This window comes from Notothenia rossii, assembly GCF_949606895.1.
Source record: "Notothenia rossii genome assembly, chromosome: 2".
Lineage (NCBI taxonomy): Eukaryota > Metazoa > Chordata > Actinopteri > Perciformes > Nototheniidae > Notothenia > Notothenia rossii.
This window is the reverse complement of record NC_136904.1, coordinates 95,239,680-95,267,386: the sequence shown is the minus strand read 5'-3', so window position 1 is coordinate 95,267,386 and position 27,707 is coordinate 95,239,680. Positions and strand designations below refer to the sequence as shown.

Below are 27,707 nucleotides of genomic sequence, written 5' to 3'. Positions count from 1 at the left end.
TTCTGTTGGTTTTTATCTTAGGTTTTCTTAGGTTTTCTCAGTTTTCTTTTGTTCACTTTGTTTTTTCTTTAGCTTCTTTGGTTTATTTAGGTTTTGGTGGTTCTTACCTGAGTCTTCTTTGGTTTCACTTTAGTTTTAACTTGTTCTTTTGTTATATCACATTTTTTCTTTGATTTTATACAGTTATTTAGCTTTTTCTTTATTTCTCTTGATTGTTGTCCTGGTGGTTTAGTTTTCAGTTGACTTAATCACATGTATTTCATTTCTTTTGTTCTATCATTGTTTAGTTTAGTTTTTCTTTGTCTTTCTTGAGTTGAGTTTGGTTGTATCTTGGTGTGTGATGGTGTTTGATACCTTTCTGTACCCAGGTGCTGCCCTGGAGCTGAAAAAGCACCTGGAGAACATCGAGGTGCCGGAGACCTACTCCGGAGACTTCGAGGTGGAGCTTTCTCGTGAAGACACTGAGGGCAGCTGGTTCTTCGGAGACAAGGAGATCTCCCCCAGCAGCAAATACGTCATTTCCTCCCGCAGAGGACGCCAATCCCTGTCCGTCAAAGACGTGAAGAAGAGCGACCAGGGGAAATACACCTTTGTGTGTGGAGAGCTGAAGACCAGCGCCTCCCTGAAGATGAAGCGTAAGCATAAGACGACTACAACCAACTGGGATTATTATGACTGATATCGCAATTGTGATATAATTTGGGAATTAACCTTACTCACATTATCATTGACTCAAATGATTAAAAATGATCATGTTGTGATTTGTTAAAGAGTATCTGTACCAAACAAGGATGTCAAGTCTAAAGAATAATCCCTGTAGCTCCACAATACTTCAGATATTTTCACACATTTTGCCTACACTAAATATTGTTCTAACTTGGATTTTGATATCATTTGGATAGCTTTTAGATAACATTGATATCACTTTTAAATAACATTTATATCACTTTTAGATAACATTTATATCACTTTTAGATAACATTTGGACACATTTGGACACATTTGGATAACATTTGGATAACATTTGGACACATTTGGATAACATTTGGATAACATTTGGATAACATTTGGACACATTTGGACACATTTGGATAACATTTGGATAACATTTGGATAACATTTGGATAACATTTGGACACATTTGGACACATTTGGATAACATTTGGACACATTTGGACACATTTGGATAACATTTGGATAACATTTGGACACATTTGGACACATTTGGATAACATTTGGACACATTTGGACACATTTGGATAACATTTGGATAACATTTGGACACATTTGGACACATTTGGATAACATTTGGACACATTTGGATAACATTTGGACACATTTGGACACATTTGGATAACATTTGGACACATTTGGACACATTTGGACACATTTGGATAACATTTGGATAACATTTGGACACATTTGGACACATTTGGATAACATTTGGATAACATTTGGATAACATTTGGATAACATTTGGACACATTTGGATAACATTTGGACACATTTGGACACATTTGGATAACATTTGGATAACATTTGGATAACATTTGGACACATTTGGACACATTTGGATAACATTTGGATAACATTTGGACACATTTGGACACATTTGGATAACATTTGGATAACATTTGGATAACATTTGGACACATTTGGACACATTTGGATAACATTTGGACACATTTGGATAACATTTGGACACATTTGGACACATTTGGATAACATTTGGACACATTTGGACACATTTGGATAACATTTGGACACATTTGGATAACATTTGGATAACATTTGGACACATTTGGATAACATTTGGACACATTTGGATAACATTTGGACACATTTGGACACATTTGGATAACATTTGGACACATTTGGATAACATTTGGATAACATTTGGATAACATTTGGATAACATTTGGACACATTTGGACACATTTGGATAACATTTGGACACATTTGGATAACATTTGGACACATTTGGATAACATTTGGACACATTTGGATAACATTTGGATAACATTTGGACACATTTGGATAACATTTGGATAACATTTGGATAACATTTGGATAACATTTGGACACATTTGGACACATTTGGACACATTTGGATAACATTTGGACACATTTGGATAACATTTGGATAACATTTGGATAACATTTGGATAACATTTGGACACATTTGGATAACATTTGGATAACATTTGGACACATTTGGATAACATTTGGACACATTTGGATAACATTTGGACACATTTGGACACATTTGGATAACATTTGGACACATTTGGATAATATTTGGACACATTTGGATAACATTTGGATAACATTTGGATAACATTTGGATAACATTTGGACACATTTGGATAACCTTTGGACACATTTGGATAACATTTGGATAACATTTGGACACATTTGGATAACATTTGGATAACATTTGGATAACATTTGGATAACATTTGGACACATTTGGATAACCTTTGGACACATTTGGATAACATTTGGATAACATTTGGATAACATTTGGATAACATTTGGATAACATTTGGACACATTTGGACACATTTGGATAACATTTGGATAACATTTGGATAACATTTGGATAACATTTGGACACATTTGGATAACATTTGGATAACATTTGGATAACATTTGGATAACATTTGGACACATTTGGACACATTTGGATAACATTTGGATAACATTTGGATAACATTTGGACACATTTGGATAACATTTGGATAACATTTGGATAACATTTGGATAACATTTGGACACATTTGGACAACATTTGGATAACATTTGGACACATTTGGATAACATTTGGATAACATTTGGATAACATTTGGATAACATTTGGACACATTTGGATAACATTTGGACACATTTGGACACATTTGGACACATTTGGATAACATTTGGACACATTTGGATAACATTTGGATAACATTTGGACACATTTGGATAACATTTGGATAACATTTGGATAACATTTGGATAACATTTGGACACATTTGGATAACCTTTGGACACATTTGGATAACATTTGGATAACATTTGGATAACATTTGGATAACATTTGGACACATTTGGATAACATTTGGATAACATTTGGATAACATTTGGACACATTTGGACACATTTGGACACATTTGGATAACCTTTGGACACATTTGGATAACATTTGGATAACATTTGGACACATTTGGATAACCTTTGGACACATTTGGATAACATTTGGATAACATTTGGACACATTTGGATAACCTTTGGACACATTTGGATAACATTTGGATAACATTTGGACACATTTGGATAACCTTTGGACACATTTGGATAACATTTGGATAACATTTGGACACATTTGGATAACATTTGGATAACATTTGGATAACATTTGGATAACATTTGGACACATTTGGACACATTTGGATAACATTTGGACACATTTGGATAACATTTGGACACATTTGGATAACATTTGGATAACATTTGGATATCACGTTGCTGTGTTTGTCCCCCGCAGTGCGCCAGGTGACGGTGATACTCCCTGAGATAATAACATCTGTGTAAAGTCTGTATCGACCTGTAGTTGTGGTTATTATAACATCTGTTTATCGCCCGCAGTGCGCCCGGTCACCCTAATGCAGCCGCTCAGCGACCTGACGGTGTGTGAGGGCGACATCGCTCAGCTGGAGGTCCGCTTCTCCCAGGAGAACGTGGAGGGCAGCTGGATGAAGAACGGGACAGCCGTCATCGCCTCGGACCGGGTCCACATCGTCATCGACAAACAGATCCACAAGCTGCTGCTGGAGAACGTGAGCCGCGAGGACGCCGCCTCGTACGCCTTCATCGTGCCGGCTCAGGACATCTCCACCTCCGGGAAGCTCAGCGTGCAGAGTGAGTGACGCTCAAGGCTTTAGGCGCGTTCTGGGGCTTCTGGGGCTTCTGGGGCTTCTGGGGTATTTTGGACTGTTATGCTGTTTCATTGGGATTCTCTTTGGTTTCATTTAGTTTCCTTTTATCCTGGTTCTCTTTGCATTCGTCCTGATGTTATGCAGATTTGATTAGTTTTCATTTGGACTTGGTTTCCTTTGGATTTATAATGTCTTTCTTTGATTTTTCTCTTAGTTATCCTTAGTTTTCTTCGGTTCTCTTTAGTTTTTGGCGTCAGATCATTGATTGTCTGTACGTCTCCTTCCTCGCAGCGATCGACATCGTGAACCCGCTGAAGGACGTTTCCTCCGTCGAAGGCACCAAGGCGGTGCTGGAGGCGAAGATCTCGGCACAGGACGTTCTCTCGGTGAAGTGGTACCTGAACGAGAAGCTGCTGACGGCCAGCGATCGGCTGCAGATGGTGTCGAAGGGATCCAAGCAGAGGCTCGTCTTCAACCGGACCTTCGCCTCCGACGAGGGCCGATACAAACTGGTGGTCGGGAAGGTGGACACCAGCTGCAGCCTCTCCGTAGAAAGTAAGACTTCACCCTCCAGAAATCCTCCTCTTGGCTCCTGATCCCAGATCTGTGTCCTTTAGCTAGAGGGATGATTCAACAGAACAAGCCTAACTTTGAAACCTCTTTTAAGACACTTCCTGACAAGATAAGGAAACAAAGACGGTTTCAACGGATTTGATTGCATGTTTTGTTTCATACTGTCCGAATTCTCCCTCTCACTTAAGAAATGTGTCCGCTACAGTAAAACAGCAATGTATTGATCCGGCAATAAGTGACTGAACTCTTTCTTTGGTCTTGTTGGTTTTTTCTTTAGTTTTCTTTGTTTTATTTTAGCTTATGGAGCCAGACAGTCTTATATTCTGTCTAGCAATGAAAAGCAACTGTTAGAGAAATAATGTGAAGACTACTCATTTGGCAAAGCTTGAATGGTGTTAAAGTTGTCTGTGAAAACTAAAAAGCATGCCTTTCTCTAGATCATACAACTCCAGAAAGAGTAGTGTAGGATAAAATAACATCAAGTGTGCGAGAAGAGAAAGTCTATAACTTAAGATCAGAATAATGACTTTGGTAACACCCCCCCCCCCTGCTGTGTTTCCCTCAGAGGTGCATATCGTGAAGCAGATGGAGGATAAGGTGTGCTCCGAGTCTCAGAACGTGACCTTCAGCGTGGAGGTTTCCCACGCCGGTATCGACCCGCTCTGGATCTTCAGGAACCAGCAGCTCAAAGCCGGACCCAAATACAAGATGGAGTCCAGCGGCAAGATGCACTCTCTGACCGTCGTCAACACCATGAAGGACGAAGAGGGAGCGTACAGCTTCCACGCCGGAGAGAAGACGTGCAGCGCCAAACTCACCGTCTCCGGTAAACTGCAGCTCTTAGACCTTATCTAATATTCCTTGATAATAATGTTACTCTGATCCGGTTACTTATGTTGTGGCAGATATTTAAGTAAGCTTTCTTAACGCTAATGTTCTAATAGTCAGATTGCTCTGAAGATGGGAGGTGATATTCTATTCATGTTCACGTTCACACTGTCGCTGATTTCTGCCGGCCGTCTTTCTGCAACGGCAGCTTTTCTTTATTTCCTTTCTCCTGTAATATGACTTGATCGCTTTAAACTCCGCACACTGAGCTCTGATTGGTCAGCAGGCAGTTCTTTCACTGAGTTGAGCTCTTAGCCTGCAACCTAACCTGCTCCGGGGCAGGCTAGCCGCTCAGCATCAGTTACCATGGAGATCTAGCCTGCTAAAAAGAGAACCAGCTTCGTAGGACCGGAAACCCAGAGTTTACCTGAAGTTAGCCGCTAAGAGAACATCCTGCTTCGTAGTATACCCCCCTGATAAGAGAAACCGCTGAGTCCTGACCCTGTGTTTCCATGTTCCTCCTCCAGGGGGCGCCATCACGGTGCCTCTGCAGGACGTGACGGTGGCTGAGTCGCAGACGGCGGCGCTGGAGTGCGAGGTCGCCAACGCCTCAGCTGAAGGTAGCTGGCTGAGAGAAGGTCAGCCGGTTGACTTCAATGACAACGTGACGAGCGAGACGAAGGGCTGCGTCCGCCGGCTGCTCATCTTCATCACCAGGCCGCAGGACGTGGGGGAGTACAGCTACCAGGTGTCCAGCTCCAAGACCAGCGCCACCCTGACGGTGGAGGGTGAGTTACAAAAACAACAGATAGGGGGGGGGGGGGGGGGGGGAGTAAGAACAACCTGAGTGTGGAGGGTGAGTAACAACAACAGGAAGTACAAATAAATTCAGTTTAGAGAAAAAAGTCAGGAATCTGAGACTTTTGGTGAAAAGATTAAAAGGTGGTGAGTAACAACAACAGGGGGTGGAGGGTGAGTAACAACAACAGGGGGTGGAGGGTGAGTAACAACAACAGGGGGTGGAGGGTGAGTAACAACAACAGGGGGTGGAGGGTGAGTAACAACAACAGGGGGTGTAGGGTGAGTAACAACAACAGGGGGTGGAGGGTGAGTAACAACCACAGGGGGTGGAGGGTGAGTAACAACCACAACAACAACAGGGGGTGGAGGGTGAGTAACAACCACAACAACAACAGGGGGTGGAGGGTGAGTAACAACCACAGGGGGTGGAGGTTGAGTAACAACCACAACAACAGGGGGTTGAGGGTGAGTAACAACAACAGGGGGTAGAGGGTGAGTAACAACAACAGGGGGTTGAGGGTGAGTAACAACAACAGGGGGTAGAGGGTGAGTAACAACAACAGGGGGTTGAGGGTGAGTAACAACCACAACAACAGGGCGTGGAGGGTGAGTAACAACAACAACAACAGGGGGTGGAGGGTGAGTAACAACCACAACAACAGGGGGTGGAGGGTGAGTAACAACAACAACAACAGGGGGTGGAGGGTGAGTAACAACCACAACAACAGGGGGTGGAGGGTGAGTAACAACAACAGGGGGTGGAGGGTGAGTAACAACAACAGGGGGTTGAGGGTGAGTAACAACCACAACAACAGGGCGTGGAGGGTGAGTAACAACAACAACAACAGGGGGTGGAGGGTGAGTAACAACCACAACAACAGGGGGTGGAGGGTGAGTAACAACAACAGGGGGTGGAGGGTGAGTAACAACAACAGGGGGTGGAGGGTGAGTAACAACAACAGGGGGTGGAGGGTGAGTAACAACAACAGGGGGTGGAGGGTGAGTAACAACAACAGGGGGTGGAGGGTGAGTAACAACAACAGGGGGTGGAGGGTGAGTAACAACAACAACAAAAGATGTGGGGAAAATATAAAAACAAAGGAAATAAATGTTGGGAAGAAAATTAGATTTTAAGCGAAACTAGAAATACAAATATTTTTATCAGAATTTTGAGAAAAACAGTCAGAATTCAGAAATATATATTTTTTTCTGAAAGTCGAAAAAATCTGACTTTTCCCCCAAAATTCTGATAAAATCTTTACTTAAAAAAAAATGTTTTACAATTTTGCCAAAAATCTCAGAATTCCGAAATAAAAATAATACTTTTTTTTTTCTTCAGGGTTTTTACCTACAAATATTATCATTTTATTTATTTATATAAAAGTGCCACAACTTGGGATGAAAAATACCACATGTGTCTTTACTTAAAATATGTAAAAATATATACTTTTGACTACTTTGAGGGTCTTTAGTGTCCCTCTGGTGCCCCCTGCAGTTCATCTGCACATCAAATAAAAATATAAAGATATTATTAATTGGAAGAAATAATAAATATAATAAACTAAAAAATGAATCAACAAAAATATGTAAATAGAACAATTATACAAAATAGAAGAAATTAATAAAATAGAAAGACAGTAAAAGTGGGATATTGCTAATTAAGAGCTTCATTTTCTTATATTATTAGTAATAATACACATGTTTCTAGAATTTGCCAGAGTTTGGGAGCGTAGTGGATTAACAGTAAAACATTTAGTGTGACTTTAGGAATATTGAAAGCCTCTAGGTGCCGTGTGGTTCCTGGTGTTATGCTGCTTTGAGGGGACTGTAGTGTCCCTCTGGTGCCACCTGGTGGTGTTCCTGATGGTCTCTGTGTTCCTGACCTGCAGCGGTGAAGATGAAGAAGACCCTGAAGAACCAGACGGTGACGGAGACCCAGGACTCGGTGTTCTCTCTGGAGCTGACGCACAGCGGGGTGAAGGGCTCGCAGTGGATCAGGAACGGAGTCGAGCTGCAGAACAGCGACAAGTTCCAGATGTCCTCCGAGGGAACCGTGCACACTCTGAGGGTGAAGAGCTGCAGCACGCAGGACGAGGGGGTCTACTCCTTCAAGCTGGGGAAGCTGTCGGCCAACGCCCGGCTCAACGTGGAGAGTGAGTGGGGCGGGGTATCTTATGAGGGATTCTAATTTATATTTTTAATTATTATATTATTATTCATTCTTTTTTATTTCTTTGTATTTCTTTGTATTTTTGAGTAACATTTAAAAAAATTACAATATGCTAATAATAATATAAATATTCTAATTTACGACATTCCAAATAATATCTACTGTCCATGAGATCTGCTAATGGTAACAAAGCCCACAGGAACAGGTATCTTCATAGGAGCTCTGATTTGCCCCAGAGTTTAGCGTTGATCTGTTTTAACCTTCTTTGTGTCCTGCAGCCATTAAGATCGTGAAGAAGATAAAGGACGTGACGTCTCTTCTGGACGGCACCGCCTCCTTCGAGCTCAGTCTGTCTCACGACGACATCCCGGTCCGATGGACCTTCAACGGCTCGGAGCTGAAGAGCAGCGAGAAGATCCAGATCCTGTCGGAGAGGAAAGCTCACAAGCTGGTTCTGCAGAACGTGGACCAGAGCCTGGCCGGGGAGTACAGCGCCGTGGTGGGACACCTGCAGTGCAGCGCCACGCTCACCGTGGAGGGTAACTGTTGTTATTATTATAGTAACAGAGTTAGGACGTGCGATATTAAGCGGGCAGATGAACTCAAACACGCCATGTTACATTTCTTTTGCTGCTTGCTACAAAAGGAAAAGGTACCTGAGTGAGTGACCTGCAGGCTCTGCATGCACAGCAAACCACCAATCACAACCAGTCTAGATCAGATCGCAGCAGGCTAACCGAGCTAGCTCAGCTCGTTGCTCTGATAACTGAAGATCCAGACGTCCGTGACTAAAATCCTTAATCCGGTTAAATATCGTTTAAAAAGATACTAGTTGTAAAGCATTAAAGTTCAAGAAGGGATGGTTTGGGGTCACAAAGAAACTATCTCGTCTTCAATTCCTGTACTTTTTCCAATCGCTGTGTCAGTTTGTTCCAATATCGTGCAGCCCTAGTAGAGATACAGATTCCCTCTACGTGACGTCTGTTATGTTATCCCTGCAGCCCTGAGAGTCACCAAGCCTCTGAAGAGCGTCTCGGTGCCGGAGACGCACACGGCGTCCTTCGAGTGTGAGGTCTCTCACTTCAACGTGCCGTCCACCTGGCTGAAGGACGGCGTGGTAATCGAGATGAGCGACAAGTTCAGGATCGTGGTCCAGGGGAAACTCCACCAGCTGAAGATCACCAACACGAGCCGAGAAGACGCCGCCGAGTACACGTTCGTGTGTGGGAACGACCGAGTGTCCGCCAAGCTCACCGTCACCCGTAAGACTCTTATCCAATCTAAAGGAATCAATAGAGTCTGAGGAGAGAGAGGCTGGCAGTCAGAATGTACTGTCACCCTTAACAACGGAAGAGGATGAGCTAGACATGTCATGTTGGAGATCTGAAGAAAAAAATTAAATAAATTGAGTTTTGAGGGAAAAACAGTCAGAAATCTAAGAAAAATAATCTGAATTCTGAAGTTTTTGGGAAAATTGTATTTATTAAAAAAATATGTATTTTTCAGAATTCTTTAGAGAAAACTGAATTTTGAGATATTAAGGGAAAAAAATGGTTTTAACTCTTAATTTGCTGAATACTGAGATAAAACAAAGTCTGAATTTTGCAATTTTTGAGAAGAAAGTATAAAAAATCTAAGTTTTGAGAAATTAGTAATAATTCTGCCTTTTTTTCACAGAATTCTGAAAAAAACCGTTTTTACCTTTTTTCTGAAAGTCAAATAAATCTCACTGTTTTAAAAATGTCAGAAAAAACGTATATTATTTTAAGTAAAAATGTTCCCAAAAATCTCAAAATTCTGATTTTTTTCCTTATATTTCTGACTTTTTTCTCAAAACTCAAATTATTTAAAAATGTTGGTCAGATCTCAAACGTTTCCAAATGTGGCCCTCATCCTCTTTCAAATCACTCAACATATAAAACACCAGGAAGTGCTTTCTCACCGGGCGTAACAGAGGAGCCTAAACATCCTGATCTTAGGGTTTCTGTGTGACGTTCACAAGAAACACTTAAAAGCCCCCCCCCCTGCAGTAGATAAAGAAGTACTAAGTGTCCCCCCCCTGCAGTAGATAAAGAAGTACTAAGTGTCCCCCCACCCCCTTGCAGTAGATAAAGAAGTACTAAGTGTCCCCCCACCCCCCTGCAGTAGATAAAGAAGTACTAAGTCCCCCCCCCCCCTGCAGTAGATATATAAAGAAGTACTAAGTGTCCGTGTCCGTCCCCCCCCCCCTGCAGCGGTGCTCATCACCTCCATGCTGAAGGACCTGAGGGCTCAGGAGAGGGACTCCATCACCCTGGAGGTGACGGTGAACCAGGAGAGCGTGAGCTACCAGTGGCTGAAGAACGGCGTGGAGGTGAAGTCGTCTGAGCGCGTCTCTGTGAGGACCCGGCAGCTCTCTCACTCCCTGAGCATCAGGAACGTGCACTTTGGAGACGGAGGGGAGTACAGCTTCGTGTCCGGGTCCTCCTCCTGCTCCGCAAGCCTCTACGTGGAGGGTGAGTCCGGGGGACGGGCTGCTAGGGAGGGGGTATAGAGAGGGGGTATAGAGAGGGGTTATAGAGAGGGGGGTATAGAGAGGGGGGTATAGAGAGGGGGGTATAGAGAGGGGGTATAGAGAGGGGATATAGAGAGGGGGTATAGAGAGGGGGGTATAGAGAGGGGTTATAGAGAGGGGTTATAGAGAGGGGGGTATAGAGAGGGGGGTATAGAGAGGGGGTATAGAGAGGGGGTATAGAGAGGGGGGTATAGAGAGGGGGGTCTAGAGAGGGGGGTCTAGAGAGGGGGGTCTAGAGAGGGGTTATAGAGAGGGGATATAGAGGGGGTTATAGAGAGGGGTTATAGAGAGGGGTTATAGAGAGGGGGTATAGAGAGGGGGGTATAGAGAGGGGGGTCTAGAGAGGGGGGTCTAGAGAGGGGGGTCTAGAGAGGGGTTATAGAGAGGGGATATAGAGGGGGTTATAGAGAGGGGTTATAGAGAGGGGGTATAGAGAGGGGGTTATAGAGAGGGGGTATAGAGAGGGGGTATAGAGAGGGGTTATAGAGAGGGGGGTATAGAGAGGGGGGTATAGAGAGGGGGTTATAGAGAGGGGGTTATAGAGAGGGGTTATAGAGAGGGGTTATAGAGAGGGGGGTATAGAGAGGGGGGTATAGAGAGGGGGTATAGAGAGGGGGGTCTAGAGAGGGGGGTCTAGAGAGGGGGGTCTAGAGAGGGGTTATAGAGAGGGGATATAGAGGGGGTTATAGAGAGGGGTTATAGAGAGGGGGTATAGAGAGGGGGTTATAGAGAGGGGGTATAGAGAGGGGGTATAGAGAGGGGGTATAGAGAGGGGGGTATAGAGAGGGGGGTATAGAGAGGGGGGTCTAGAGAGGGGGGTCTAGAGAGGGGTTATAGAGAGGGGATATAGAGGGGGTTATAGAGAGGGGGTATAGAGAGGGGGGTATAGAGAGGGGGTATAGAGAGGGGTTATAGAGAGGGGTTATAGAGAGGGATTATAGAGAGGGGGTTATAGAGAGGGGGTATAGAGAGGGGGTATAGAGAGGGGGGTATAGAGAGGGGTTATAGAGAGGGGTTATAGAGAGGGATTATAGAGAGGGGGTTATAGAGAGGGGGTATAGAGAGGGGGGTATAGAGAGGGGGTATAGAGAGGGGGGTATAGAGAGGGGATATAGAGAGGGGGTATAGAGAGGGGGGTATAGAGAGGGGGTATAGAGAGGGGTTATAGAGAGGGGGGTATAGAGAGGGGGGTATAGAGAGGGGGTCTAGAGAGGGGGGTCTAGAGAGGGGGGTCTAGAGAGGGGTTATAGAGAGGGGTTATAGAGAGGGGGTTATAGAGAGGGGGTATAGAGAGGGGGGTATAGAGAGGGGGTATAGAGAGGGGGTTATAGAGAGGGGGTATAGAGAGGGGGTATAGAGAGGGGGTTATAGAGAGGGGGTATAGAGAGGGGGTATAGAGAGGGGGTATAGAGAGGGGGTTATAGAGAGGGGGTATAGAGAGGGGGTATAGAGAGGGGGTATAGAGAGGGGGGTATAGAGAGGGGGTATAGAGAGGGGGGTATAGAGAGGGGGTATAGAGAGGGGTTATAGAGTGGGGTTATAGAGAGGGGGTATAGAGAGGGGTTATAGAGAGGGGTTATAGAGTGGGGTTATAGAGAGGGGGTATAGAGAGGGGTTATAGAGAGGGGGTATAGAGACGGGGTATAGAGAGGGGGTATAGAGTGATCAAAGAAGTGATTTAAGTGGAGAGCAAAGAGACCTCTGACAGCCTGAGCCCTCCCTCTGACAGCCTGAGTCAGAGGGAGGGCTCTGACAGCCTGAGCCCCACGACTCAGGCTGTCAGAGGGAGGGCTCTGACAGCCTGAGCCCTCCCTCTGACAGCCTGAGTCAGAGCCCTCCCTCTGACAGCCTGAGCCCTCCCTCTGACTCAGGCTGTCAGAGGGAGGGCTCAGGCTGTCAGAGCCCTCCCTCTGACAGCCTGAGTCAGAGGGAGGGCTCTGACAGCCTGAGTCGGAGGGAGGGCTCTGAGACACAAACACCAAAAACACTGAGATTGAAGTCGTTATTTAGTTAAAAAGTGTAACGTGGAAGGTGAGCCCAGGGATGTGTTCAACAGAGACATGTGTTCAGGGTGTACGTTTCAGGACGGTGAAGGTGGATCTGCAGATGGTTAGGGACTGGGGGGTTTCACAGTTTAATGATGGGATGTGTAGGTGATGAGAATTTAAGGCAGGGACCAGAATGTTCAAACATAGAATAGAATATTTAGATAAATAAATAAAATAACAGATAAAACCTCATCATAATAATAATAGCATTGAAGTAATCGTGAACCCTCCTGTGTCTCAGCTCGAGTGATTGAGTTCACCAAGAAGATCAAAGACATAAAGGTCACGGAGAAGAAGAAGGCCGTGTTCGAGTGTGAGATCTCGGAGCCCAACGTGCAGGTGGTCTGGATGAAGAACGGCCAGGAGCTGGAGCAGGAGGACAGGTGAGAGAGAGAGTTAATACATCCTAACCTCTGACTCAGAGCGTGTTGTTAACCCGAGTCTCCGTGGTGCGTTCAGGTTCTCGGTGACAGCGGAGAAGTTTGTCCACCGGCTGATGATCCAGTCGGTCAGGATGTCGGACGCCGGAGAGTTCTCTGTGGTGGCCGGGTCGAGCGTCTCCAGAGCCCAGCTGGTGGTGGAGGGGAGAGACGTCCGAATCTCTGAACCCCCCGAGAGGGAGATCACGGTGAGGGGGGGCACTCACTCATGATTACATCTATTAATTAAGAGAAAGAGGAAACTCTCAGGAACAGAGAGGGGGTCTCAGAGATAGGACAGATAATCATTCTGACCATTTACAAGATTACAGTGATAGATTTAGGAGTCAATCTATTCTGTTCATCAAGTTCTGAGAAAAGAATGTGATTATTCTCTGATATGAAATCCAATTCACTGGAATATTTTGAGCATTTCTTTGAGAGTTTAGCAGTAATTAAGTAGAATAAAAAATAAGCAAATATAACAAAATGAACAACCGGGAAATTCTCTGAGAATAAACGAATCACAATGTGAAAGGAAAGTAATCATGGAGCATGTTAAAGTAGAAGAACGCTCCTGGGAAGATCTTTGAGGAATAAAGAACAACATGGCGTTACTTGGATCTGAAACAAGAAACAGTAAATAATACATCAATCCAAACTGATTCCCGCCTGCAGGTTCTGGAGAAGCAGCGCGCCACCTTTGAGCTGGAGGTGAACGAGGACGAGGTGGAGGGCCGCTGGCTGAGGAACGGAGTAGAGATCCAGTTCTCTGTGGAGCAGCGCTTCAACTACGCCTGCATCCGGAGGGTTCACCGCCTCACCGTGACGGAGACCTTCAGGAGCGACGCCGGAGAATACACCTTCATCGCCGGGAAGAACCGGACCACCATGAACCTCCGGGTCAACCGTGAGTCCAGCAGGAGAACATATAGAAGTACACACATGCTGTGCTCGGGTACAAGTACACACATCCTGTACTCAGGTAGAAGTACACACATGCTGTACTCAGGTACAAGTACACACATGCTGTACTCAGGTACAAGTACACACATCCTGTACTCAGGTACAAGTACACACATCCTGTACTCAAGTAGAAGTACACACATCCTGTACTCAAGTAGAAGTACACACATCCTGTACTCAAGTAGAAGTACACACATCCTGTACTCAAGTAGAATTACACACATCCTGTACTCAGGTAGAAGTACACACATCCTGTACTCAGGTACAAGTACACACATCCTGTACTCAAGTCGAAGCACACACATCCTGTACTCAAGTCGAAGCACACACATCCTGTACTCAAGTCGAAGCACACACATCCTGTACTCAGGTAGAAGTACACACATGCTGTACTCAGGTACAAGTACACACATGCTGTACTCAGGTACAAGTACACACATCCTGTACTCAGGTACAAGTACACACATCCTGTACTCAAGTAGAAGTACACACATCCTGTACTCAAGTAGAAGTACACACATCCTGTACTCAAGTAGAAGTACACACATCCTGTACTCAAGTAGAATTACACACATCCTGTACTCAGGTAGAAGTACACACATCCTGTACTCAGGTACAAGTACACACATCCTGTACTCAAGTCGAAGTACACACATCCTGTACTCAAGTCGAAGCACACACATCCTGTACTCAAGTCGAAGCACACACATCCTGTACTCAAGTCGAAGCACACACATCCTTTACTCAAATCAAAGCACACACATCCTGAACTCAGGTACAAGTACACACATCCTGTACTCAAGGAGAAGTACACCTGGTCCTACAGGTATTTGTGTTCAAAATGTAAGAGGTCAAAGTAAAAAGTCGTGTTCACAAAGTATTTGTACTCCGATGCTTCCCACTTCTGATAATTATTGTTAGTTTAAATAAGTCTCTTTCTTCCTGGCTCATGAACTCTTGAATAATACTTTCCTCTCTGTTCCTCCTGTAGTCCCGGAGCCTCCTCAGGTCCAGCGCCACATGGAGCCTCAGTCTGTGGAGGCGGGGAAGCCGGCCCGGTTCTCCGTGCAGGTGAGCGGGGTCCCGGCTCCGCAGGTGTCCTGGTTCAAGAACTCCCAGGCGCTGTCCGCAGGCTTCAAGTGTAAGTTCCTGCACGACGGCGCCGAGCACTCGCTGCTGCTCATCGAGGTTTTCCCCGAGGACGCCGCTGTGTACCACTGTGAGGCCAAGAACGAGTACGGAGCCGCCAGCAGCACGGCCGCGCTGCACGTGGAAGGTGAGGCGGGGAGTGTAGTGTATATTCAGACAAGATTCACACAGATTAGAGATGTATACAATTAAAGATACAATTAAAATGATATACAGTTACTTAGCTTTTAAAGTAAGAAATGAATTGATCATATCTACGTAGGGTAGTGAAAGTGAAGTCTGAAGGTGCAGGAAACAGAGCGTGTGAACACATGTTGACGCAGGTGTGTCTGTGTGTGTGCAGTGTCGGAGGTTGTGTCTCCGGACTCAGCAGCCACCGTGGCCCCCCCGGTGGTGATGAGCCCCATCAGCAGCACCTCCGCCCGCGAGGGAGAGCCGGCACGCTTCCAGTGCCGAGTGCGAGGAGACGGTGAGGGGAACACGAGGGAAAAGTCTCCAGATTAAAGTCACTAACGTCCTTAAAGCTCCGTGTTATTGCTAAATGCTGTTTGTTGAACGTCCCTGATAATAACTGTGGAGGTATCTCAAGAGAAACTGATAAATGATTCAAAGTTTGTCTTGTGTTATATTTAATAAAGAAAGTGAATATAAAGTGATATGGATCTGAAATGCAGGAACAGAGCAGCTTCACCCTCAGAGGAGAGAGAGGTTCTGCTCACAGTTTACAGGAAAACATCTAACTGGTCCCACCGTTACATTCTCATCACCTACACATCCCATCATTAAACTGTGAAAGCCCCCAGTCCTTAACCATTTGCAGATCCACCTTCACCCTCCTGAAATGTAAACCCTGAATACATGCCTCTGTTAAACACATGTAGGACTACAAATACTATTTAAACGAGTAAAGGGGCAATCAGAGTACAAGATATCATCTATATATATTATTTAAATGATTATATGAACATTTGACACAACAATAACCTCATGAATGTTTTGCTTTTCGAAGACGTGAAGATCAGCTGGTTCCACGGACAGAAGGAGATCAAGCAGTCGGACTTCTTCCGAATGTCTCAGTTTGACGACAGCTGTCAGCTGGAGATCTCCAGAGTTTACCCCGAGGACGAGGGCGAGTACAGCCTCCGGGCGACCAACGCAGCGGGGACGGTGTCCTGCAGCGCCGCGCTCAGCCTGGACGGTAAGTCTGGGACCAGGAGGGGTTCACTTGGAGAGACTAGGGCTTAAAGACGCATTAGAGTTGACTTGTTTCATGCCAACGGGTCAAAAAAAGGCACTTCTGCCTCTCTGAGTTGCTTTTCTCTCTGTGGTGTTGCAAACAATATCACAGAACTGCTTTCCTCTTTTTTTAATTCCCAGAAGCAACTCAAATGTAAAACAGACTGGTTTCAGGCTGGTTTCAGACAGGCTTCACACAGGTTTCAGACTGGTTTTAGACTGGTTTCAGACTGTTTTCAGACTGTTTTCAGACTGGTTTCAGACTGGTTTCAGACTGGTTTCAGACTGTTTTCAGACTGTTTTCAGACTGGTTTCAGACTGGTTTCAGACTGGTTTCAGACTGGTTTTAGACTGGTTTCAGACTGTTTTCAGACTGTTTTCAGACTGGTTTCAGACTGGTTTCAGACTGGTTTCAGACTGGTTTTAGACTGGTTTCAGACTGGTTTCAGACTGGTGTCAGACTGGTTTCAGACTGGTTTCAGGCTGGTTTCAGGCTGGTTTCAGACTGTTTTCAGACTGGTTTCAGACTGTTTTCAGACTGGTTTCAGACTGGTTTCAGACTGGTTTCAGACTGTTTTCAGACTAGTTTTAGACTGGTTTCAGGCTGGTTTCAGACTGTTTTCAGACTAGTTTTAGACTGGTTTCAGACTGGTTTCAGACAGGTTTTAGACTGGTTTCAGACTAGTTTCAGACTGGTTTCAGACTGGTTTCAGACAGGTTTTAGACTGGTTTCAGACTAGTTTCAGACTGGTTTCAGACTGGTTTCAGACTGGTTTCAGGCTGGTTTCAGACTGTTTTCAGACTAGTTTTAGACTGGTTTCAGACAGGTTTCAGATTGGTTTCAGGCTGGTTTCAGACTAGTTTCAGACTGGTTTCAGGCTGGTTTCAGACTGGTTTCAGACTGGTTTCAGACTGGTTTCAGACTGGTTTCAGACTGGTTTTAGACTGGTTTCAGACTAGTTTCAGACTGGTTTCAGACTGGTTTCAGACTGGTTTCAGACTAGTTTCAGACTGGTTTCAGACAGGTTTCAGACTGGTTTCAGGCTGGTTTCAGACTGGTTTCAGACTGGTTTCAGACTGGTTTCAGACTGGTTTCAGACTGGTTTCAGACTGGTTTTAGACTGGTTTCAGACTGGTTTTAGACTGGTTTCAGACTAGTTTCAGACAGGTTTCAGACTGGTTTCAGACTGGTTTCAGACTGGTTTTAGACTGGTTTCAGACTAGTTTCAGACTGGTTTCAGACTGGTTTCAGGCTGGTTTCAGACTAGTTTTAGACTGGTTTCAGACTCGTTTCAGACAGGTTTCAGACTGGTTTCAGACTGGTTCCAGACTGGTTTCAGACTGGTTTCAGACTGGTTTCAGACTGGTTTCAGATTGCTTTCAGGCTGGTTTCAGACTAGTTTCAGACTGGTTTCAGGCTGGTTTCAGACTGGTTTCAGACTGGTTTCAGGCTGGTTTCAGACTGATTTCAGACTGGTTTCAGACTGGTTTCAGACTGATTTCAGACTGGTTTCAGACTGGTTTCAGACTGATTTCCGACTGGTTTCAGACTGGTTTCAGACTGGTTTCAGACTGGTTTTAAGCTGTGCTGACTGGGATGAATCTAGATGCAATAATCTCATGCTCCTCGGCGGTCTTCTTTCAGGCGACCGACAGCGAGAGTCTTCTGTCTCTCAGCGCCTCCTCTCCACCAGCCTCTCCTCCGTAAAGAAGCCGACTCTCGGCCACAAGCCGGTGTTCCTGCAGCCGATCAGCAGCTGCTCGGTGCCGCACGGCGAGGTCGCTCGTTTCCACGCCTGCGTCTCTGGCACGCCGCGGCCCGAGATCAGCTGGTTCCACAACGGGAGCCCGGTGCTGCCCACCAAGAACGTGGTGTTCCACTTCGACGAGGCCACGCACACCGCCATGCTCCTCATCGTGGACGCCTTCCCAGAACACGCCGGAGCTTACACCTGCAGCGCCGCAAACACCTCCGGGGAGGTCGTCTGCACCGCCACGCTCACCGTTACCACCGCACACGAAGAAGAAGAAGGTAACGGTGGGATGGATGCAGCCAGACTTCCTTTGTTAAATCAATCCACTTCCTGCAAGATTAACGCTCCTCCTCCAGTTCCTCCAACACTACCAGGGATGTCCTGAACACGTCTGCCAAATAAAGAGCGACTTCAATGTGTTTTAAATGATTAGATCCTTGTCGCATCAGAAAGCACATTATTGACTTTTATCTATTCAAGTTTCAAAGTCCCAGGCTCCTCCTTCAATGTAAATACAATATTATTAACAATAAGAAGAGACATCAAATAGTCCCTAAAATAGACATTGATAGAAAGACAGAATCGTGCAATCTAACAAATTCATTTCCTAAACCTATATCTCCTAGAAAGATCCTCTTCCTGTGAGATTAACGTTCCTCCAACACCTCCAGGGACGTCCTGAACACGTCTGCCAAATAAATACTTAAAAAGCGTCATACATATGTTTGAATCCTCCTGATTTGATCCTAGCATCAGAAACCACATTATTGATCTATTAAAGGTTCAAAGCTTTATTGTCATATACACAACAGCTGAAGTCCCAGGCTCCTCCATCAATCCAAAATACAATACATTAAGATAAAGAAACATCAAATAGTCTCTAAAATAGACATTCATTAATAGAAAGACATAATTGTGCAAAGGAACGAATGAACTTCCTAACCCTCCTCTTAAGATCCTCTTCCTGCGAGATGAATCTGCCCTCCTTATTGTCCACGATGAACCGAAGCACTCTGCAAAAATGTGTTTTTAAAAAGAGCTTAAAATATCCTTTAACTGCCCCTCCGATGATTTAAAAACACCTACGCCATGGTATCCCATCCGGTGTGAACAGCGATCTGTCGGGACATCCCTCCCCAGCTCTGACTAACCCACCGCCCTGACGGAGGTCTCACTGTGTGTTTGAATCCCGGGATAGTCACCTCTCCACCTTCCTCCTCACTCCTCCTCTTCCTCCGTCCTCACTCCCTCTCCCGCTCAGGGAAACTGCATGAGACTCTTGATTATAACCTTCCTCCGTCCTGCAGGAAACCCTTCTGTATCCCCGTCCTGTGTTCCCGTCCGTAATACTCCACCGTGTTTCTTACAGTGTTTGATTTCTCACTTTGCCCAAAAACATGCAGGTTAAAACTAGGGCTGCTCGATTATGGCAAAAATCATAATCTCGATTATTTGGGTCAATAATTGTAATTGCGATTATTAAATGCGATTATTCATTGACTTTGAAACATCAATTTATTGGAGAAAAAATGTGAACAGTATGTTTTTAACAGTAGATTACCCTGACCTTTGAGTATAATTCAACTGAAAAACCAAAAGAAAAAAAAAAAGTAATAATAATAATAATAAAAAATAATCGTTTTATTTCGATTACGTTGTTTTCGTAATCGTTGCAAGCCATAATCGTAATCGCGATTAAAATACGATGAATTGAGCAGCCCTAGTTAAAACCCAGTAAGAGTCACAGACCTGGTGGACTCAAATGTATTTGCTTTATGTGTTTGGCTCCAGTCTATTAGTTTACTTCCGGCACATAGTGACATCACTATGGAACACTCGCGCTCCTATTGGCTAGCGCTCCAACACATTGTACGATATTTTGTAAAAGTATAGCTTCTATGACCAAGAATACATTTTCTATAATGTAACTGGATTTAGATGTACTCTCAGTAGATATCAAGCTTTACTTTCTGGGTTGATGTATCAGACTCAACTCACGGAGCCCAAACACAGAAGGAGAATCCTGTCGAGTCCACCAAAGAAAAAGTAATCAATGTGTAAATCCGGTTCTTCTTTATGGGAATGAACACGTGACAGGAAATGTTTTTCAGACCCCCACTGCAGTTATTAAGATAAATGTGAACTAACGTCGTCTCTTCCCCCCACAGTGACTCACGTGAGGGAGCAGATCGAAGCCAAGATCGAGCAAGAAGTCAAAGGTAAGGCCACGTCAGATTCCTCACCTTCCTGGATAAAGGCTCCAGATAGTTATCACACCTGAGCATTTGGTGTACACATTCAGGACAGTTTGACTAGATTTCTCTTTATAAAGATTTATTTCAAAAGTGTCTGTCGGCAGGGAACTTCAAACCAAGCTTTCAGGTGACGTTTAAAGCGAGTAAAATGTTGAGAAGTGGAGATAAAAACCGATGCATGTTTAAAGGGTTATTTGGATTATAGTCGGCCTGCATCCACAGACTGCTTTCAGAGTTTCCTAACATGTCCTTAAGTTGAACTGTCCCTTTTTTAAAGGTCTTCCACAGTAGCATGTCCTCTTCATGTGTTTTGATATAAACTCTGTATTCTTCTTCCTGTTCTTGTTCTGATCATGTGTCATGGTTCCCCCCAGGAGAGCCCTGATCAAACTTGCTTGTTCCAGTTTCTTTTGACTCCTTTGCGTTTTGCATCCAAAGAAACGTTTCTCTTTTTGGCATGAAGGTTCTTCTGATCTTTTCCCAGAGGAAGGCGCAGGGCGCGTATCTTTTAAGGCTTCCGGACTTGCTTTGCCCTTTAAAAGATATGGAGGTTCACTGCATCTGGAACTGACACCGTCCTCCTGCAAAATATTTCTTAGCCTGGCTTGCAGATAGTGGGATGTGATTCCTGTGGTTTGCAATAAATAACACCAGTAAACTATATTAGTTCGAATAAACGCCTTCTCACCCAATTTTACAGCTTCATTTGTTTTGGAATATAAGATATGTGAGAGCTTTGCCTCGCACACATACCTGTGCATTTATTTCCTCACAAGCTTAAGGATTAGAAAGGGCGTTTATTCTCCTGTCTGCAAGTCAGGTAAGGAACATTCTAGTATAAAGCCAAAGCAACTATCAAAAAGTAAAAAAACTATCGAATGTAAGCAGCCAGTCCTGGAAAGAAAATGCTTTTTAATGATAATAAAATAATTTATGTTTTGAAGAAATTTCCACAGACGAAGGATCAAAACTTCCTGAAGGTTTCTAATAAAAAGAATCAAGTCTTGCGTTTATTCGAACAAATATGGTGAGTGAAATTATTTCTTATGGCATTGTGACTCCCAGCATGCATTTAATATTTCCATTACTGATTCATTCAAATCCTTTTCTCTCGTTTTGCCCCCCGAGGCCGCTGTTCTGACCGATGTGTTTATATTTGCAGAGCTGTTTTATCACAAAGAGGGAACCCAGCAGAGTGGCGGCGAACTTACCGCCACCCGGCAGCTGAGAGGAGCCTTCTCCGACACAGAAGACTTCCCCGATCAGGGCATGGTGTCGGCCAACCGCTGCTCCAGCAGAACCTCCTCCATTAGCTCCTGGGCGGAGAACATCAAACCTTCATTCACCAAAAAACTTAAATTCCAATCAGTCCTAGAGGGAGAACCGGTAGAGTTAAGGTGTAAGCTGGTTGCATGTCCTCAACCCACCATCCTTTGGTTTCATAATAATAAATCTATCCCTAAAGATCGTAGGCGTAGGGTCGATACTGAGAGCAAAATGCACTTGCACACGACCAGTTTGGTTATCGATTGTATCAGAGAGAAGGACTCGGGCAGTTATAAGGTAATGGCGATAAACTCAGAGGGTTCTGCCGAGTCCACAGCATCACTTCTAGTGTCGCTGAGGGAAGAGCAGTCTGCTAACTACCTGGGCTTTGTCAAACGTTCTGCACAAGCCCATGAAAGTGCAGAAACCATGGCCGAGCAGAGGAAAGAGAGGAAGTTCAGGGTGGACCTCAGGTGCGTTGGGTCTCCGTTTGACAAGATGTCTAAAGTTCATCAGAGGCGTTCTCGCTCTGTGGACTCTCTGGTGCGTACAGTTTACTTCAAATCTGGTTCTCATACGAAAGAAAAAGAGGAAACAGAGAAAGAGTCCAAACGTTTGGAGACCGCCTCAGAGCGCGCCCCGTCTCCTCCCCCAATGTTTGACAGGTCCGAGCGTTTTAACGATCGGTTCAGCGATATCTACTGCGACCGGCGCACCGGGGCCAGGTTCAGTGACAAGTTCAGTGACAGATGCAGCGACAGGTACAGCGACAGGTTCAGTGACACAGAGAGTCTTCACAACGAGGTGAGGACTAAACTTACAACGCTCCAAAAAGCTGTGAAGCAGAAGAAGAGGCTTTCTATCTCCACCATGTCCTCTTCTGAGTTTGAGTCAGAGTCAGTCGCCAGCGAGTCGAGTTACGCCGACTACGTAGAGAGGCTCAGGGTGAAACCGGCCTCTCTGCCCGATGTTCAGCAATTCAACCGACCCTTCGATTCGGGGGAGGGTCCGAGTGAGTTTAAAAGTAGAAGCTCAAGCAGGGATCCGTCGAAGCCGCGTTCAAGGCATTCATTTGAGCCTCAAACCAGAACCAGGGCCATTCAGATCATGAAAGGTGAGCTGTTGGATACCATGGTGTCAGAAAGGAGATCAGGTGACACACGGCAGGGTAAAAAGGTTGAGAAGTTTTTGGAATCGCGGGCAGAAGCTAGATACAAGCAAATGTTAAGTGAACGTCACGGCGTAGTTACGGAGGAAAATATGGAGTCAACAAAGGTCGAGCAACGTAACCCTGAAGTCCAATACTCTGAAGGGTTAGCGCTCCCTGGAACATCCACGTACACCGAAAGCAGTGGATCTGTTGATCTGACAAAAACAGACACATCTAGCAGGGGGAAGTTCCTCAGTGGAGAAGCATCCGCTGGAGATAGATCCACAACGGAAACAGGTGAGCAATATGAAGAGGAGGGTGAAGGGGGGCCTTTGAGGGAGCAGTATGAGAAGAGCCTGGATGAAGAGAGGATGCAGTCGCCAAGAGCAAAAGCCCGGGCGAAGGACAGACTCGGAGAATCACCCAGGCTGAGGCAGGCCAAAACTACCAAAGAGAGGTTCCTTGGTACAGGTGCAACACCAGAAACAGGTGAGCAATATGAAGAGGAGTCTGGAGGGGAGTCTTTGAGGGAGCAGTATGAGAAGAGCCTGGACGCTGAGCGGATGCAGTGTGAGGAAAAACTCCTGGCCCTGCGGATCAGGAAATGGCAGCAAGGGAGTATGATGGCAGACGAGGAGACGTTTCACCCTGAAAGTGTTCTGCCAACCCCTGCACAGATGCAGTACATGGAGCCAGCGGGGCACATTCACACCCAACAGGAAGCGACACAATCAGTAACTGTAGAAAGTGGAACCTCATCTTTCCATAAATCACCCAGAGTTAAGGCAAGGATGGTAGATCCTGAAGCTACAGCACCCAGATCACCTCAAGTAAAAGCCAGAGGAGACGAAGCAGCAATGTGTGCCACAGCAGAAGCCGAATCAGAAGAAGTAGGGGCACACCTAATGCTGGCACCAACATCTCCCAGGATAAAAGCAAGAGCAGAAATGGAAGTGGAGTTGTCGCCAAGAGCAAAAGCCCGGGCGAAGGACAGACTCGGAGAATCACCCAGGCTGAGGCAGGCCAAAACTACCAAAGAGAGGTTCCTTGGTACAGGTGCAACACCAGAAACAGGTGAGCAATATGAAGAGGAGTCTGGAGGGGAGTCTTTGAGGGCTCACTATGAGAAGAGCCTGGATGAAGAGAGGATGCAGTGTGAGGAAAAACTCCTAGCCCTGCGGATCAGGAAATGGCAGCATGGTGTGCGAATGTTAGAGGAAGAGACACCTGAAACGGACCTACCTGCAGAGACACAGCACATGGAGCCTGAAGGGCACATGAACCCCCATCTGGAGGCAGTGGATAAGAGAGTGACTGTAGAACATGCTGACATGTCGGCACCAAAGTCCCCTAAGCAGAGCCCAGACGAAACCTCTGCCCCCTCGCCTAAAGCCAGAATGAAATCCAGACAAGGAGAGTTGGAAATTGAGGCTTCAATGGCACAAAAGTCTCCCAGAATAAAAGGAAGAGCCGTAGAAGTAGGAGCATCACCGAGAACTAAAGTCAGAGCAGAGAAGATGTTGTTTGAGAGGACAACAGAAGAACGTGAGCTCCAGCTGTCGAGAGAGAACTTATCCGAGCTGAAGAGTGAAAGTGAGAAGTTTGTCAGTGAAGAGGAGGCTCTGAATCAGCGGATAATGAAGTGGCAGGAGAACGTTTTGATGGAACAAGAGGAAGTTGCCAAGCCGGAGTCCGACTGGGAGGAGGGTTACTCTAAGATCCAGGCGGAGAAGACCACAGACGTCGGAAGGGAATCAGCTCCTCAACCTGAAGTGGTCCGAAGCAGGAAAACCTCCTCGGGCAAAACAGCCAAAGAGAAGTTCCTCCAGAGCGAGACGGTTCCCGCCGGTTTCCAAGATCAGCTGGCTGAGAGTCTGCAGTGGCCGCCTGCTGAGGCTCTGCCTACAGAGGGCCGGGAGACCAGGCTGCAAAGGGATAGTGAATACTTTGTTAGTGAGGAGGAAGCACTTGCTCAGCGCATCCTGAAGTGGCAACAGGATGGTGTTGAGCAAGAGGAGGTAGCTGAACTGGAGTCCGAGTGGTCTTTGGACAATCAAGGAAAACAGCCTGGCTCTGGGATGCTGTCCCATGGTGTCCTTTGTCATTCAAGTCAACTTCCACCTCCAACTCTTGGTGGTGGAGCCTCGTCAACAACGACCGCCGGGTACGAGCAAGCTACTATTGGTGAGTCTTCTTCCATAAGAAGTCTGCAACCCCAGCCCAAAGGAGATGATAGAATGGGTCTGGGAGCTTCACCAGTTCAGAGATACTCTCCAACCCAAACTGCTACTGTGCCATTTGAGAGCCCAGATAAGCCTTCAGGAGAGTTTTCACCACTCGGGAGACGCTTTCCACAGGAGGAAGTGGGAAAAGATGCAGAGATGAGTCGGAGCAGGCAGGAATATGCAAAGACTGCAGATAAATCCATCAGCAAACGTTTCCAGTCAGATGTAAAAGAGGAGAGGGCGATGAGAGAGGAGACGGGAACTAACAGAGAGAGCAGCGATCGGAGACAACAGAAGGATTTTGCAGGTGTTAAAAGAGAGGAAGTAAGCAGGTCAAAACAGGGTGGAGACATGAGTGAAGAAAGCATTGAACTCGGAGCTATCAAGAAGGACGAGAGGAGAGTCCAGGATGAGGCAGATTTGAAAGAGTTTAAGAGGATGAAGGAAAGGGAAACAAGTGCCGGAGGATCCCGTCCAGTATTTGTGAAAGAAATATCTTCGGCTCAAGTAAAAATTGGTGAGATGACAGAGTTTACCTGCCAGTTCCAGGGTGACCCTCTGCCCACCGTCACCTGGCTCAAAGACGGACACCAATTATCCCACAACCCTGACTATGATATCATGAGCAAATCTAACACATCAAAGCTCACCGTCTTTTATCCAACTACAGACCACGAGGGGACATACGACAGTGTCATAACCAATAAACATGGCAAATCCATCTGCAGCGGCACTCTCGAAATCTCTGACAAAAAGGTGAAGAGAATGTCAGTGGCCAAACAGGAAGTGGTAGTTACGGAGGGTGCAGAAACCCAGGAAAGCTTTATCGAAGCAGAACTTAAGACCTTCATGGATTCAGGAAAAGCGACGTTACAGGTGCCTCAAGCGGTGATCCACAAACGCCGCTCCTCGGAGGAGTCTTTTAGCTCCTCACCTGTAGAAATCAGAATCACCGCCGCCACGCCGCTCCCTGAGATGAGAGAGGAAATCAGAGAGGACGAACCTCAGGAGGTCCCGGAAAAAATCTCAGAATTGCCAAGTGACGAGGGTGCATCTCAGACTGTCAAACACAAATTCACTTTCTCATTTGATACGCCTGGGGAAGCTCCTCACGCTGTCAGCGAATTTGAGAATATCAGCTATTCTGAGGGCAACATGGCTGTGGTCACAGGCATCTCTGAACCTGTGCAATTTGCAGAGGGCGCTGGTTTTACTCCAGTAAGGAGGTCTCCTGTTGGCTCAACCAAAGATGCTACCATTCACACTAAAGACACTAACGCTCAGAGTTCACAAGCTCCATCAAAGTTGGCCAAAGCCCCAAAATCCAGACCTAGTATCTCCAGAGAGCCTCCAAGTGTATCCGGATGTGGTCTGCAGGCTTCGGCTGCTGTTATAAAAGTCTCTCAGATTAAACAAGCTTTTGAGTCGGAATCGCCAGTTACATTACAGACCCAAAGCTCTCCTGAGGAGCAGAGAGAGGCAACACATTTCCCTGAAGAGTTCATACCCGCAGTGACCATTTCCCTTGACCAGCAGGAACAAGTCATTGGCACCCTTCCTGCAGAAGATGGAGTTAGTCTTGCTACTGCTATGACAGGAAATCCCAGTTCTCCCAAAGCTCTTCCTGACTCACCAGAGACCTCCCATCCAACCTCCTCTCTGCAGAAAGAACGCAAGATCTCTGGGATATCTAGGGATGTTGAACACGGTGCAGTTTCAGCAGAAAGCCATGGTGAACTCACACAATTTGTGGAAGATGTACAGGAGTCTCTCGACTTGGTCAGGCCTAAAGCACAGAAACCAGCTCCATTAACAGAACAAGTGGAGGCATGTGAAATGGAGATGCTGAGGGATCAGCCTCTGCGTACATTTGACAAAACTGGCAGCTTTTTCCCTTTCAAGCCGGATAAAGTCCCTGCAGTAAAACGTGCTGTTAAGACTTCAGCTCCAGTTCACGAAGCCGTCAAGCCTAAAACCATTTCTCAATCTCTCAAACATGAGAAACAAATTGCAGTAGAAGGGTCTTCCTCTCCTCACAGTGAGGCTGGAGTTGACAGTAATTTACTTTCTGGCGAGCCCTCCTTGGACAGTGGTGTCTTCCTCAGTATGCCAGAGTCCCAGGCTGACGTGACAGAGGTGGCAGAAGAAGTGGCTGGGGATGAAGTTGAGCCTCATGTACAAATCAAGAGTGAGGATGGGGGGATTGAAGTCATGGAGCCAAAACCTGCAACACTTGTTGTCGAGCCTAAAGGAGGCAACAGTGTTGAACCTCTTGAGGAAGCTCCAGCTGCTGCTGAGGGACCTCAAAGGCAGGTTGCATCTTTACAGGAAGGAGTTTTGGACAAAGCTGAAGCTGGAGGAGCAGCAGCAGCTGGCTCAATGGAGGAAGAGGAGGT

At 45.7% G+C, this 27,707-nt stretch overlaps 1 protein-coding gene across 1 annotated transcript in view; it reads left to right on the top strand.

The window, feature by feature from the left end:
* Positions 1-27,707, top strand: part of ttn.2 (titin, tandem duplicate 2) — a 260,191-nt gene that overhangs the window by 36,030 nt on the left and 196,454 nt on the right. Inside the window, 17 exon segments of the mRNA XM_079665865.1 lie at positions 369-635; positions 3,628-3,900; positions 4,209-4,472; positions 5,056-5,316; positions 5,846-6,106; positions 8,009-8,272; positions 8,568-8,828; positions 9,291-9,551; positions 10,524-10,784; positions 13,133-13,274; positions 13,351-13,519; positions 13,989-14,220; positions 15,268-15,552; positions 15,769-15,894; positions 16,435-16,623; positions 18,307-18,693; positions 20,584-20,634. Of these exon segments, the coding sequence (XP_079521991.1) occupies positions 369-635; positions 3,628-3,900; positions 4,209-4,472; positions 5,056-5,316; positions 5,846-6,106; positions 8,009-8,272; positions 8,568-8,828; positions 9,291-9,551; positions 10,524-10,784; positions 13,133-13,274; positions 13,351-13,519; positions 13,989-14,220; positions 15,268-15,552; positions 15,769-15,894; positions 16,435-16,623; positions 18,307-18,693; positions 20,584-20,634 (3,954 nt within the window).